This window comes from Pseudophryne corroboree, chromosome 5 (assembly GCF_028390025.1).
Source record: "Pseudophryne corroboree isolate aPseCor3 chromosome 5, aPseCor3.hap2, whole genome shotgun sequence".
Taxonomy (NCBI): Eukaryota; Metazoa; Chordata; class Amphibia; order Anura; family Myobatrachidae; genus Pseudophryne; species Pseudophryne corroboree.
In genome coordinates this window covers 140,949,637-140,962,581 of record NC_086448.1, presented here as the reverse complement: position 1 = coordinate 140,962,581, position 12,945 = coordinate 140,949,637, and the positions used below count along the sequence as shown (strand labels likewise).

Here is a 12,945-nt window from a genome sequence, read left to right as displayed (position 1 = left end):
ACTAATACCAATGCATGCAGAACAAAATACACCTGAAAAACTTTATTTAAATGGTTTAAGTATTGTAGAAAACCCAGAAGGTACACTGGTCCTTAGAGATGTAAACCAGTACCCTGAAATAAAGTATCCTGTTTGTGAGAGATGTGTTCCGGAGGGCAGTGAAAAATGTCCATTTTGTGGTAACTGGGTAGACCCAAACTCAGGGCCATGTGAATCACAATATGTTAAAGAAGGGGGAAATGTAAAATCACAAGTTCCGTGGATGTTAAAGAGATTGTGGGATTTCAATAATAGTCCTGATAAAAATCCAAAAGCAGTGCCTGGTGATAGATACCACGTACTGCCTATCAGAGTTCATAGCCACCCTAATCCCAGACATACAACTGACAGGTTACCTGGGGCTGAGGGTTATATTGCAGAATATATGGAGCAGGAACAATACATATCCTGGATCCCTTCAGAGGTTATGCGTACTGTAAATGACTTACCAGATATCAGAAAAAGTCCAGCTGAATTTGAAAAGAAGATTAAACAAGCTACTGTTGTGTATAGACCATGTTGGGTTGACTTAGAACAGGTTCTTATCTTAAAGCCTCCATAGGAATAGGTGAATATAATAAAGTTTTAGCTATAACCACCCAAGCTGCAGATGGTGATAGAGGGGAAATTAAGGCAGCTCCCCCTGAAGCTAACCGTTATACTCTAGCTTCTGGCTTGCAACTGTTATATAGAGTACAAGTCAGGTGTGCACAGAAGACAGACACTGCCACAGCTGAACCTGATCTGGTACAAAAAACCCTCAGCATAAGGGAATACTATGACAAATTGTCAGTTAAACAAGAAAATGAAGGATTTCCCATTGCAGAGGCTAACAACGCCAGACTGTTCAAGACCAGGTTCCTTAATGGACTTAGACCTGAATACAGGCAGCAGTTGTATGCTGTCCGACCAGAAGCAAATTTGATGAACATTACCTCACTAGTAGAAGTCCTAGAAGGGATTCAAGATAATGAGAAAGAAAGGAGGGATAAGAGAACTTCCAAAGCACCAGCTGTTACTATACATGTAGTGCAGGCTGCCCAGTCTAACACCAAGACAATTAAGGTCCAAAATCAAGGTAAAGGTGTTAATAACTCCAGGCCCTACACCACAAGAAATGTGCAGGGTGAGGACATGACTGGTAAATGTTTTTGGTGCAAGGTTTCAGGTCATCAGAAGAAAGATTGCAGAAAATACCAGGCATGGCTGAAATCTAAGGACTCTGTCCCAGCCTTCACGGTACAACAGAAATAACTGAATCCTGCTCCGGGGTCCACCTACTCAAGTGACACCTACACTGACCCCATTAAAGGTACTGTTATGCTTACTCTACCTACAGGAAACACCCTAGAATGCCGTTTGGACACTGGAGCAGCAGTCACTGTACTTAAGAAAACTGACGTCCCAGAAGAACTCGTAACCAGCCACTATGTTGAAGGGACAGGGCTGGGAGGACAGCCCCTCCCTCTTCAGAGAAGTAAGCCAACTTCTCTCCGTATAAATGATGAACTTACACCTGTACCCATTGAATTTTTGACTTCACCCACATGCCCAGTGAATCTGCTGGGAGCTGATATCCTTAACATCATGCAAGCTACTATCTAGTATACCCCACAAGGAATCAAGTATACCAGCAACATTCCAGCTATTATGAAGCCCAACATTGAAGCTGCAATTGAAGTTTTTCTGCTACAAGAAACTTCCAAGCCCAGCTCAGAATTAACCCTTCCAGAATGGGTTACTTCTCAAGTCCCAGATAGACTATGGTCAAAAGGAAAGATGGATACTGGACTACTACGAGTTCAACCTGTCCACCTGCAGCTCAAGCCCGGAACCATACCTGTCTCAATCAGGCAGTACCCCCTTACCACTGCACAAATTGAAGCCATTGCAAAGCAAATCCAAGCCTTTCAAGAAAATGGGATCATTGTCCAGTGTAGATCCCCATGGAACACTCCATTGTTTCCTGTGAAAAAGAGAGGTGGTCAAGGTCAAGGTTTAGGTCAAGATGGAGCACAAGAAGTACAATAAAGACTTGTTCATGATTTAAGAGAAGTCAACAAGAGACTGGTGATCAATTCTCCTATTGTGCCAAATCCTCATACCTTGCTGAACCAGATCCCACCTTCAGGGGCCTGGTTCACGGTAATAGATTTGGCCAACGCCTATTTTTCAATTCCGATCACAGAAGAATCACAGGCAATGCTAGCCTTCACTCATGATAGAAAACAGTACTGTTGGACCAGACTCCCACAAGGAGGAGCAACCAGTCCATCAGACTACACTGAAGCGATGTCACTCATTCTACAAGCATGGAGACCATTGTTCCCAGACAACACACAGCTCATACAATATGTAGATGATCTATTGCTAGCCACAAGTACAGAAGACCAATGTAAACAAGAGACTGTATCCCTGTTAAGATTTCTGGAAGAGCAAAATTGCAGAGCCTTCAAGGAAAAGCTTCAACTGTGCCAGCAGAGGGTCATTTTCCTTGGTCACTGTATCTCACAAGGAACCAGACACCTCACTGAAGAAAGAAAATGGCTCATTCTACAAACCAAAGTACCAAAGACCATCAAACAGACCAGATCATTCTTAGGTCTTGTCAGCTACTGCAGAGAGTGGATACCTCATGCTTCTATCTACATGCAAGTTCTGTGTGATAGTACAAAGAAAGATGTACCAATCTACACCACAGAGCAAGTTGAAGAAGCAGTTTGGAAACTCAAGGCTGCCATAGCATCTCCACCAGCATTGGGTCTGCCAGACTACACCAAACCATTTACTCTTTACTGCCATGAGGAGAAAGGCCATACACTTGGAGTCATCACGCAACTGCATGGAAGCAAGCAACGCCCAGTGGCTTATCTTTCAAGCAAACTGGACAACATTATCCAAGGAGCACCCACCTGTATCAGAGCAGTCGCAGCAACAGCAGTTCTCAAACAGAAATGCATAGACATTGTGCTCAATCATGAACTGATCATCCAGGTACCACATGCAGTGACTGAAATATTACAGCAAGCCAGAACCAATCACTTATCAGCTGCAAGACTCACCATGTATTAAGTAGCTCTACTAAGTGCCACAAATGTCACCATCAAGAGATGTACCACCCTCAACCCAGCAACTCTACTACCAGCCCTATTGCAGGAAGAAGGAGCAGAGTGTGAATCCCTAGATTCAAAAGGAGGGAGAAGAGGGACATATATCTCTAGCAATGGTACCCAGAGTAACCAGGATGACCACGTGAACTATGGGAATGCAGAAAGTGATGAAAATATTCACAATAAAATTTTTTCCCATGACTGCATGGCTCTGATGGAACAAGAGACTCAACCACTCCCTCATGTCACAGACACAGCCCTTCCTGATGCCCAGTACAACCTCTATGTGGATGGATCAAGATACTATGATAATGGAACCCCATATACAGGGTATGCTGTTACAACAGAGACTGATATAATCAAATCAGGAAGTCTACCAGCACAACTATCAGCACAAGCTGCAGAACTAATAGCTCTCACCAAAGCTCTGGAGTATGCAGAGAACACAACAGCTAACATATACACAGACTCCAGATATGCCTGGGGAATTATGCAAGATTATGGTCAGATTTGGAAGAGCAGAGACTTCAAAACAGTTACAGGAAAACAGATACAACATGCAGATCTGATAAAGAAACTATTTGAAGCTCTGGACAAGCCAATCAAAGTAGCCATCATAAAGATCCAAGCACACACTAAGAATCAAACTAAAGAGACAAGAGGAAATAATTTGGCAGATGCCGAAGCAAAGAGGGCAGCCAAGAGCCCTGACAAATCAGTAGTACAAGTAATGCTAGCTGAAAGTGAAACCCAGAATCCAGCACACATGCCTGATCTACAGCAACTCATCCTCTTCCAGAATCAAGCAGGTCCCTTAGAAAAAGCCACATGGCAAAGGAAGGGAGCCATACAAGAACATGATACAGGACTCTGGAAGACAGAAGATAAGACATGTTTGCCAAGAGTACTATATCCAGCTATGTGTCAAGTAAGCCATGGAATCACCCATGCAGGAATAGACCAAATGACAAAACAAGTCAATCAAAGATGGATAGCTCCAGGATTCCAAGGGGCAGCAGAGAAGCATACACAAGCATGCTGGATATGTGGAATCTCAAATCCAGGAAGGAGAACCAAGACTCCAGCAGGAGCCATTCCAAAAGCCAATATGCCATTCCAAAGATTACAGATAGACTATATTCAGATGCCAACTCATGGGCCTTTCCAGTATGTACTGGTCTGTGTCGACACCTTCTCAAAATGGGTAGAAGCATTTCCAGTAGCCAAAGCCACAGCAAGGAATACAGCAAAGAAAATACTGGCTGAAATAGTATGTAGGTATGGGATACCAGAAGTGATTGAATCAGATAGTGAAAGTCACTTCACAGGAGCAGTCATGACCCATATCATGGAAGACTTGGGCATACAGCAGGCCTTCCACACCGCCTACCGGACAGAGGCTAGTGGACTAGTGGAGAGAACGAACTATAGCATCAAGGCAAAGATCATGAAGGCAATGCAAGACACTGGGAAGGGATGGGTTAACTGTTTGCCTTTGGCACTGTTTAGTCTTAGAACTACACCTAACAAAAAGTCAGGATATTCACCATATGAAATCTTGTTTGGTAGTATACCTAAGATAGGATGTTATTATCCACAAGAATTGCAGCATAAACATGGTAATCTAACTGCTTATGTAAAAGGTCTGGTTGAGAGACTAACCCATCTTCATGTTGTAGCACACACTTCTCTTCCAGACTCTACAGCAGATCAGAATCCACATCATCTCCAGCCAGGAGATTGGGTGTACCTGAAAAGACACGTGAGGAAGTCCCTGGAGCCCAGATATGATGGTCCATTCCAGGTGTTACTAACTACCCCAACGTCTGTGAAGTTAAAAGACAGAGAGACTTGGGTGCATGCATCACATTGTAAACTTTTGAAAGTTAAGTTTGGATAAGAAACAAGACTGTACAGGTTACTAGGCCCCAAGCCAGATAAAGCACTTTGGGGAATAATATTGGGTGCCCCACTGGTAACAGTAGGCACTATTCATGACATTTTGGAGAAAGGAGGAGGCAGTGAAGTGAACGTCACACACCAGGAAAGGGAAGTAGAAAACCCTATGCATGAATGCAGAAATCTGTCACTCACCCCAAAATGTATTTGTGAGCACTGTGGACATCCACCAGAGGAGTCATGTACAGAATGGTGTAAGGCCCCTAGTGGATCAGACCAAAACATGTTGCTACAGTTGCATCAGTTAGTAGGGAATGCCCTTGACACAACAAATTGTTGGGTCTGCTCTCATGGTCCCACTTCAGCAGGAGGGGGAGAGTGGACATTCCTTCCCATCACATTTGAGGAATGGGAGGAATTTCAAGAAGACTACACTGATGAAGTATTATTTAAGGCAAGATCAGATAGATATTTAAACCAGAAACCACCTAAGTTGCTGGCACATCTAGTCACCCCAGAGGTATTCTTTTGCATTGAATTTGGAAAAAAGGGAAAGGGAAGATGTGGTTGACCACAGACAGGTTCAACATTATCCATCAAATGTCTACCTAGGGACATTTTACCCTTGTACTATGGCTCCATTCAGAGTGGGTGGTGTAAAGGGGGATACAAAGCCAGGAGAAGCTCCATACCCCATAACCCTTACAACCTATAGAGGGACACCACTTGAAGGGAGATCAATGATCAACATTGGAGTATGGCCAGGACCAGATTTCCCTAACTGGATGAATGAGACAGGAAGCACCCCTGCTCAGTTAATAGTACATGGAGATGCCAGAGTAGGACTAGAGAACCTAAAAAGAATGTGGGACTATATACCCCCTTGGCTTCCAAGAGATCTGTATTTTCTATGTGGAAAATATGCCTATAAGTGGCTCAACTATGGTGATTATGGAAATTGCACCCTAGGATGCATAGTACCATCAGCAAGAGCAATAGATCATGAGGAGCTGAAAGAAATGATTAAAAACCAAAAAGTTCAAGTGAAAAAGTATAGTCCTATGCACAGAGGTAGGAGAGAGGTAAAGAAAGCAGGGAGAAATGCAAAGAAACTAATCTATGCACCCTGGCATGAGAGAATGGGATTTTTGGATCTCTTTGGGTCAAACTCATATTATAGAGTTGAATCTCTTGCAGGACTCTTGGATGATATTACTGAAATCTATGATAGTACCTTCAGATATGTAGGGAAAGAAATCCAAAAACTAAAAAAGGAACAGTTACAACACAGGCTTCTGATTGATTACTTAACAGCACAGACAGGAGGCTATTGTATGACCTTGAATACACAGACAGGAAAGTTGTGTTGTACTTTTATTACCAATGAAACAGACAATGCTCAAGAAATAGTGGAAAAACATGTACAAGAGATAGAAGATGCAAAACTGACATATGCCAACAAACATAACATCCCTGACACTCTAGAGGGTGAATGGGGTTGGTTATCATGGCTAAATCCAGTTTCATGGTTTAGTGGAATTAAATGATGGATTGTAGGAATACTAATGTTCCTTCTAAAAGCTATTGGAATTGCAATTATATTATATTTGTGTTTTAAGATACTGCTTTGTTGTTTTTCAGTCTGTCAGAAACGAATAAGGAAAGCCTTTGAATCCTTCAGATATAAGACATTGCAGAAGAGTCTGGCAAAGAAAGTCCAACAACAGTCTGCCCTAATGGATATGAGCCAACAGACTACCAACCAAGAGAAAGACATCAACCCTGTTACAGATAGGGTGTAGCTTCCTACCTATAGGGAGATGGGTAGCCACTGGTATCATTGGAGTAGACTGTTATTGCATAGACTTGTTAGGAAAATGCCAGATAAGCTTGTAATGTTTGTTTATTATAAAAATGAGGGAAAATGATAGAGTTAATAATTATCCACTATATTGGGTTATAATAATCAAATGCTTTTTATATAAGAAAGTAATGTGTTTAAATAAAGCTTGCACATATTCTAAACAAAGGCATATGAAGTATAAGCTAAGAAATCTTCATACTGGTTTTTAGAGAAAAACTAACATCTGGTATTCATTATATATTGTCCACGAAGACAGGAAATGGCTGTATGCAGTCTATGGAAAGAATGTAGGAACAATAAACAGTATGTGCTAAAGAAATGCTAACGTAGCAGAAAAGAATTGGCAATGTATGAGATGATTATGCTATAGGATTTACTGGATATTGTGCAATGTATGTTACAAAATGAATGGAAAATAACTGTGCCCCCTCCTTTGGAGAGAGAAACGTGAGCTGGACAATTAAAACCAGATGTATACTGTATGCCTATAAATATGTGTTTTTTAACTCAGTAAAGCAGAAGACTTGTGAGACATATCCTGTGTGGTTGTTTCATTTAAGTGTTCTCCCAACGCGTTGGCCTTTGCTGCAAAGAGGTGACTTGATACTTGAAGGATATTTCTTTAGTGACCAGACGGATGGTTAGTCCGTAACGGGCACTTACTGAAAATGTAGTTGTTCACTAGCCAATTGGATTATAGAGGATGAAGAGTCAAATAAATAATGTTCAAAAGTGGCCAGGCTCCTTGCACCATAAGATATACCCCAATGTCACCCATGGGAAGAAAGAGAAAAGAAGATGGAAATGAAATGTGGTAGGCATATTGGAAAATTCACTAGGAAACACTGAGGGGTGCTAATGTTACTGGGTGGTTTTGCAATAAACTAACAGGTAAAAAATAACAGTAATGATCAGCTAATTCCACTCTACCTAGAACCACCTGAGCTAATGAAATGTAGAAGGAATGAATAATGGTCAGACAAAGACTATGGGGGGAATGTAGCAGGGTGAGAGATCTTGTGAGTTTTTTCCGGTTTATTAAAAGTGGCAATCATTTACATGGCAAAAATCAACTGGTTTTCCCATATAAATGATTGCCACTTTAAAAAAACAGGAGAACTTTCACAAAATTTCTAATTTCCTAATTCTCACACCCCATTACATTCCCCCCTATGCATTAAAAGTGACACTAAGTGTGCCTACACACCAGTGCGATGCTAATCAAGGTCCAATCCCTCCGCCAGCTCTATGCTTCCCCATGTGCACGGGAAGCAGAGAGTGGGTCCACCAATACCGATCCGATGCACGGTGACATGTGACAAGATCTTAACTGCAGCGGTCAAGATCTCGGTGACATGTGACATGTGACAAGATCTTAACTGCAGCGGTCAAGATCTCTGATCCGACATGCGAGTGGCATGTAAACGCATCAGATTGGAATCATTAGCAAAAAAGGTACTTTTCTGCAATGATTCCCATTCAATCGCTCGCACGACGCATCAAAATCGGGGCCATCGGGACAGAATCGTCCTGGTGTCTACCCATACTAAGCTTGTACAAATGAACCAGATAAAATGACTAGTACATACCCCTTTAATCAGAGAAGCATCCGATGCGAGTCTTGTCATTAGGGCACCTACTGTATTTTCATGAGCATCAAAATAGCCAATGTCCTGAAAGCAGTTTTTGAAATAAATGTTAAACTGAATTTTGTGTTATAAGTTGACTGCATTATACACCAGACTTTAAGCCACAGGCAGTCAAAATGATTTGGGTATCATATTTTTTCCCTGAGTTGTTTTCACTTTATTTAATGGTGTCATTAGTTTTTTTTGTTTGTATTACACTGCAGAGACAACAGCCATAGTTAAAGAAAGAGGGTCAGCATTGCAGAAAATAGGATGTTAATTACCTACCAGTAAATTATTTTCTCGCAGTCCGTAGAGGATACTGGGGTTTCATTTAGTACCATGGCTATAGACGGGTCCACTAGGAGCCATGGGTACTTTAAGAATTTGATAGTGTGGGCTGGCTCCTCCCTCTATGCCTCTCCTACCAGTCTCAACCTAGAAAACTGTACCTGAGGAGACTGACATACTTTGAGAGGATATAAAGGATAGTGGTGAGATTCCAAACCAGCACACACAAACCAGAAGAAGCTATGCTAACCCAACTTTAAACAGCAACAGCTGAACCAGCAATACGTAACCAAGTAACAGTGCAGGAAGAACGAAGCATCGGGAGGGTGCCCAGTATCCTCTACGGACTACGAGAAAAGGATTTACCAGTAGGTAATTAAAATCCTATTTACTCTTATGTCCTAGAGGATACTGGGGTTCCATTTAGTACCATGGGGATGTACCAAAGCTCCCAAACCGGGTGGGAGAGTGCTGAGGTTCCTGCAGAACTGATTGACCAAACTGAAGGTCCTCAGAGGCCAAAGTATCGAACTTGTAGAACTTTCCAAACGTGTTCAAACCAGACCAAGTAGCCGCTCGGCAGAGCTGTAAAGCCGAGACACCCCGGGCAGCCGCCAAGGAAGTACCCACCGACCTAGTAGAGTGGGCCTGTACAGATATTGGAAATGGCAAACCTGCCGTGGAATAAGCATGCTGATAGTGAGCCTGATTCAGCGTGCAATTGTCTGCTTTTGAAGCCGGACACCCAATTTTATTGGGACCATAGAGAACGAACAGCGAGTCAGATTTTATGTGACAAGCTGTCCTCTTTACGTATACCTTCAAAGCCCTCACAACATCCAAAGACTTTGAAGTAGCAGAAATGTCGGTGATAACCAGACCCACAATAGGTTGGTTGATGTGAAACGCCGACACCACTTTAGGAAGAAATTGCTGATGAGTTCTGAGTTAAGCTCTGTCCTCAAGGAAAATTAAATAGGTACTCTTGTGAGACAAAGCCCCCAGCTCCGACACATGTCTTGCTGAATCCAAGGCCAACAGTGTGACAGTCTTCCACGTAAGATATTTTACGTCCACCTCCTGTAATGGTTCAAACCAGTCAGATTGGAGGAACTGCAGCACTAAATTGAGATCCCAAGGTGCTGTGGGAGGCACAAAGGGAGGCAGGATGTGCAGAACACCTTTCAAGAATGTCTGAACCTCAGGGAGAGAAGCCAATTGTTTTTGAAAGAAAATGGACAAGGCCGAAATCTGGACTTTGAAGGAGACAGACGTAGGCCCACATCCACACCTGCCTGCAGAAAAAGCAAGAAACGTCCCAGATGAAATTCCACCACAGAATAATTTCTGCTCTCACACCAAGAGATGTATTTCTTCCAAATACGGTGGTAATGTTTAGACGTTACCCCATTCCTGGCTTAGACCATAGTCGGGATAACTTTGTTAGGGATCCCTCTTCTGGCTAGAATTAGCCGTTTAACCTCCATACCGTCAAATGTAGCCGATGTAAGTCCCAATGGATGAACAGGCCCTCCATGCCGTCAAACGTAGCCGCAGTAAGTCCCAATGGATGAACAGGCTGTTGCAGATGATCCTCGTGAAGAAGTAGAGGCCATAGATCTTTGAGGAGCATCTCCAGAAGGTCCGTGTACAAGGCCCTTCTTGGCCAGTCTGGAGCAATGAGAATAGCTTGAACCTTTTCCTTTTTTATTCTTTTTAGAATTCTTGGGGTCAGAGGAAGTGGAGCAAACACATACACCATCTGATAAACCCATGGAGTCGTCAGAGCGTCTACTGCCACAGCATGTGGGTCTCTCAACCTGGAACAATACCGCTTGAGCTTCTTGTTGAGACGAGAGGCCATCATGTCGATTTGTGGATATCCCCACCGACGTGTCAAGCACCTGAACACTTCCGGGTGAATGTCCCACTCCCCGGGTTGCAGGTTATATCTGCTGAGGAAGTCTGTTTCCCAGTTGTCTATTCCCAGAATGAAAACCGCTGACAATGCCAGAGCATTTTTTTCGGGCCAGAGGAGAATTCTTGACACCTCTGTCATTGTTGCTCTGCTTTTCATTCCACCCTGTTGGTTTATGTATGTCACTGCCGTCACATTGTCCGACTGGACTTGAATGGCCTGATCATGAAGAAGATATGAGGCCTGCAGAAGGGCATTGTATATGGCCCAGAGCTCCAGAATGTTGATTGGAAGGATGACTACCTGACTCAACCATCTTCCTTGAAACTGCACCCCCTGGGTGACTGCTCCACAACCTCTGAGGCTTGCATCCAATCCATTCCTGAATTCTGAAACTTCGACCCTCAATGAGGTGAGAAAACTGTAGCCACTCAGAAGGAAGGGAGATCCTGGCTTTTGGCTGCAGACAGATCCTCTGGTGCATGTGAAGATGCGATCCGGACCATTTGTCCAACAGGATGAGCTGGAAGGGTCTTGCACCGATATCCGGGTTGGCTTCAGGACTTCCTGAACCATTGACTGGATGACCAATGCCTTTTCCAACGGAAGGAATACTTTCTGCGATTCTGTGCCCAGAGTCATTCCCAGGATTGGTAGCCTCCCTGTTGGCTCTAGGTGAGATTTCGGAAGGTTCAGAATCCACCCGTGATCCTGGAGAAGTTTGGTTGAGAGACCAATGCTGTCCAACAACCTCTCCCTGGACGGCTTGGAGCAAAGGTTTCGTAGAATGATAGAGGCGCTCCTGAGGAATGAAATAACCTGCTGCCTCCCCCTTACACCACTGAATTAATCCCAAGAACAATCCAAAAGAGAATAGAACTAGAAAGGGTGTGCGGGTGTAGGGAGTTGACGCTGGAATAGGGGTGGTGGGGTAAAGCTGATGGTTCAGCCGGGAAATTAGGGTTTTTAAGTAATGAAAAAGGATACTTATCTGAGTGATTTTTGGTAAATTCCTGGTTCCTAAAGGGGAGATGTTTTTCCTCCAGAAACAATGGAATCGTACGACGTTATGGTATGAAAAATACAAATTAAAGGTTTTTTGAGTTGGGAATCCTCAAATAAATAAAATTTATAAGGTTTCATTTACATGCAAATGCTGGAATTAACAGCGTACCTAACTTACAATAAAAGATAGAGGTATAAACACATCAAGGTATCTTTGTGAGCTAGGCTGCGTACCGGTACTCACTAGAAGAAGAGTGTTCCGTCTGCACATCAAGGTATCTTTATCCAAACAGCGTTCTTATTAGGCCACCCATATATAAAAAGGGATTTATTGGATAAAAACAAGTAAAAGGTTTACACACAGAGGGAGTGTTGACCACGAGGAAAGGGAGCTGCCAGACAGGAGAACCTGCAAGACCATCTAAAAACCAGTCCACATGGTCCGGTACCAATGGGGCTTAAAGGTGAATCAAAAAGGTCGTAGCCTTATTCAACCATTTAATCAAGTCCCCATATATGAAACATTGGAAAAGGAGATATCAGAAAAAATTTGAAAAAATACTGAATTTTTGATAAAAAAAAAAGCAAAGCAAACTACAAAGAGATTTTGACTATTACAAATTTGGCATAATCAGAAATAAGAAGAGATGGCAAAATAACCATACTACATCGGATAGGCCAAGTTCCAGAGAGAGGAAAGCCGGATCACCCATTAAAGACAAAAGACATAATAATTAAATCCAACGCAGGGAAAGAAGAACTACCTATCGGCAAGATCAAAATAAATGGGAACCTAAAAGAACATTTGATTATGCACACAGATCTATCACCAACTCTGGACGGGGACACCAATATACAAAATACGATTCAGATGACTGCTACAGACCATCAAGAAACTATCAACAGGAGAGGCATTATATTCATTGAAGAAGATCCAATAGTAGAGCTAGAAACCCAGGATTCTCGAAGGATCTGGACCACCAGAGAAGAAATATCCCTCAACCGGATAATGCCTATCAGCCCTCAGGATTACTTTTTTAGGAGAAAGGCCAAGGAGGGACAGACATTGGACCAGCAGGAATTGGGACGAAGGAAGGAGACCACACTGGAGATAGAGGTCATTGGTTCCCAAATTAATTCCAACAAAGCCACTTATAAAAAGAGAGGATGTAGAGCAGGAATCAAAAGGAA

At 42.8% G+C, this 12,945-nt stretch overlaps 1 protein-coding gene across 1 annotated transcript in view; it reads right to left on the bottom strand.

The window, feature by feature from the left end:
• The window catches only part of LOC134927385 (ATP-dependent translocase ABCB1-like), a 943,310-nt gene that overhangs the window by 377,200 nt on the left and 553,165 nt on the right, over window positions 1–12,945 (bottom strand). Inside the window, exon 16 of the mRNA XM_063921755.1 lies at window positions 8,502–8,585. Coding sequence (XP_063777825.1) covers window positions 8,502–8,585 — 84 coding nt within the window. The remainder of the gene's footprint in view (window positions 1–8,501; window positions 8,586–12,945) is intronic.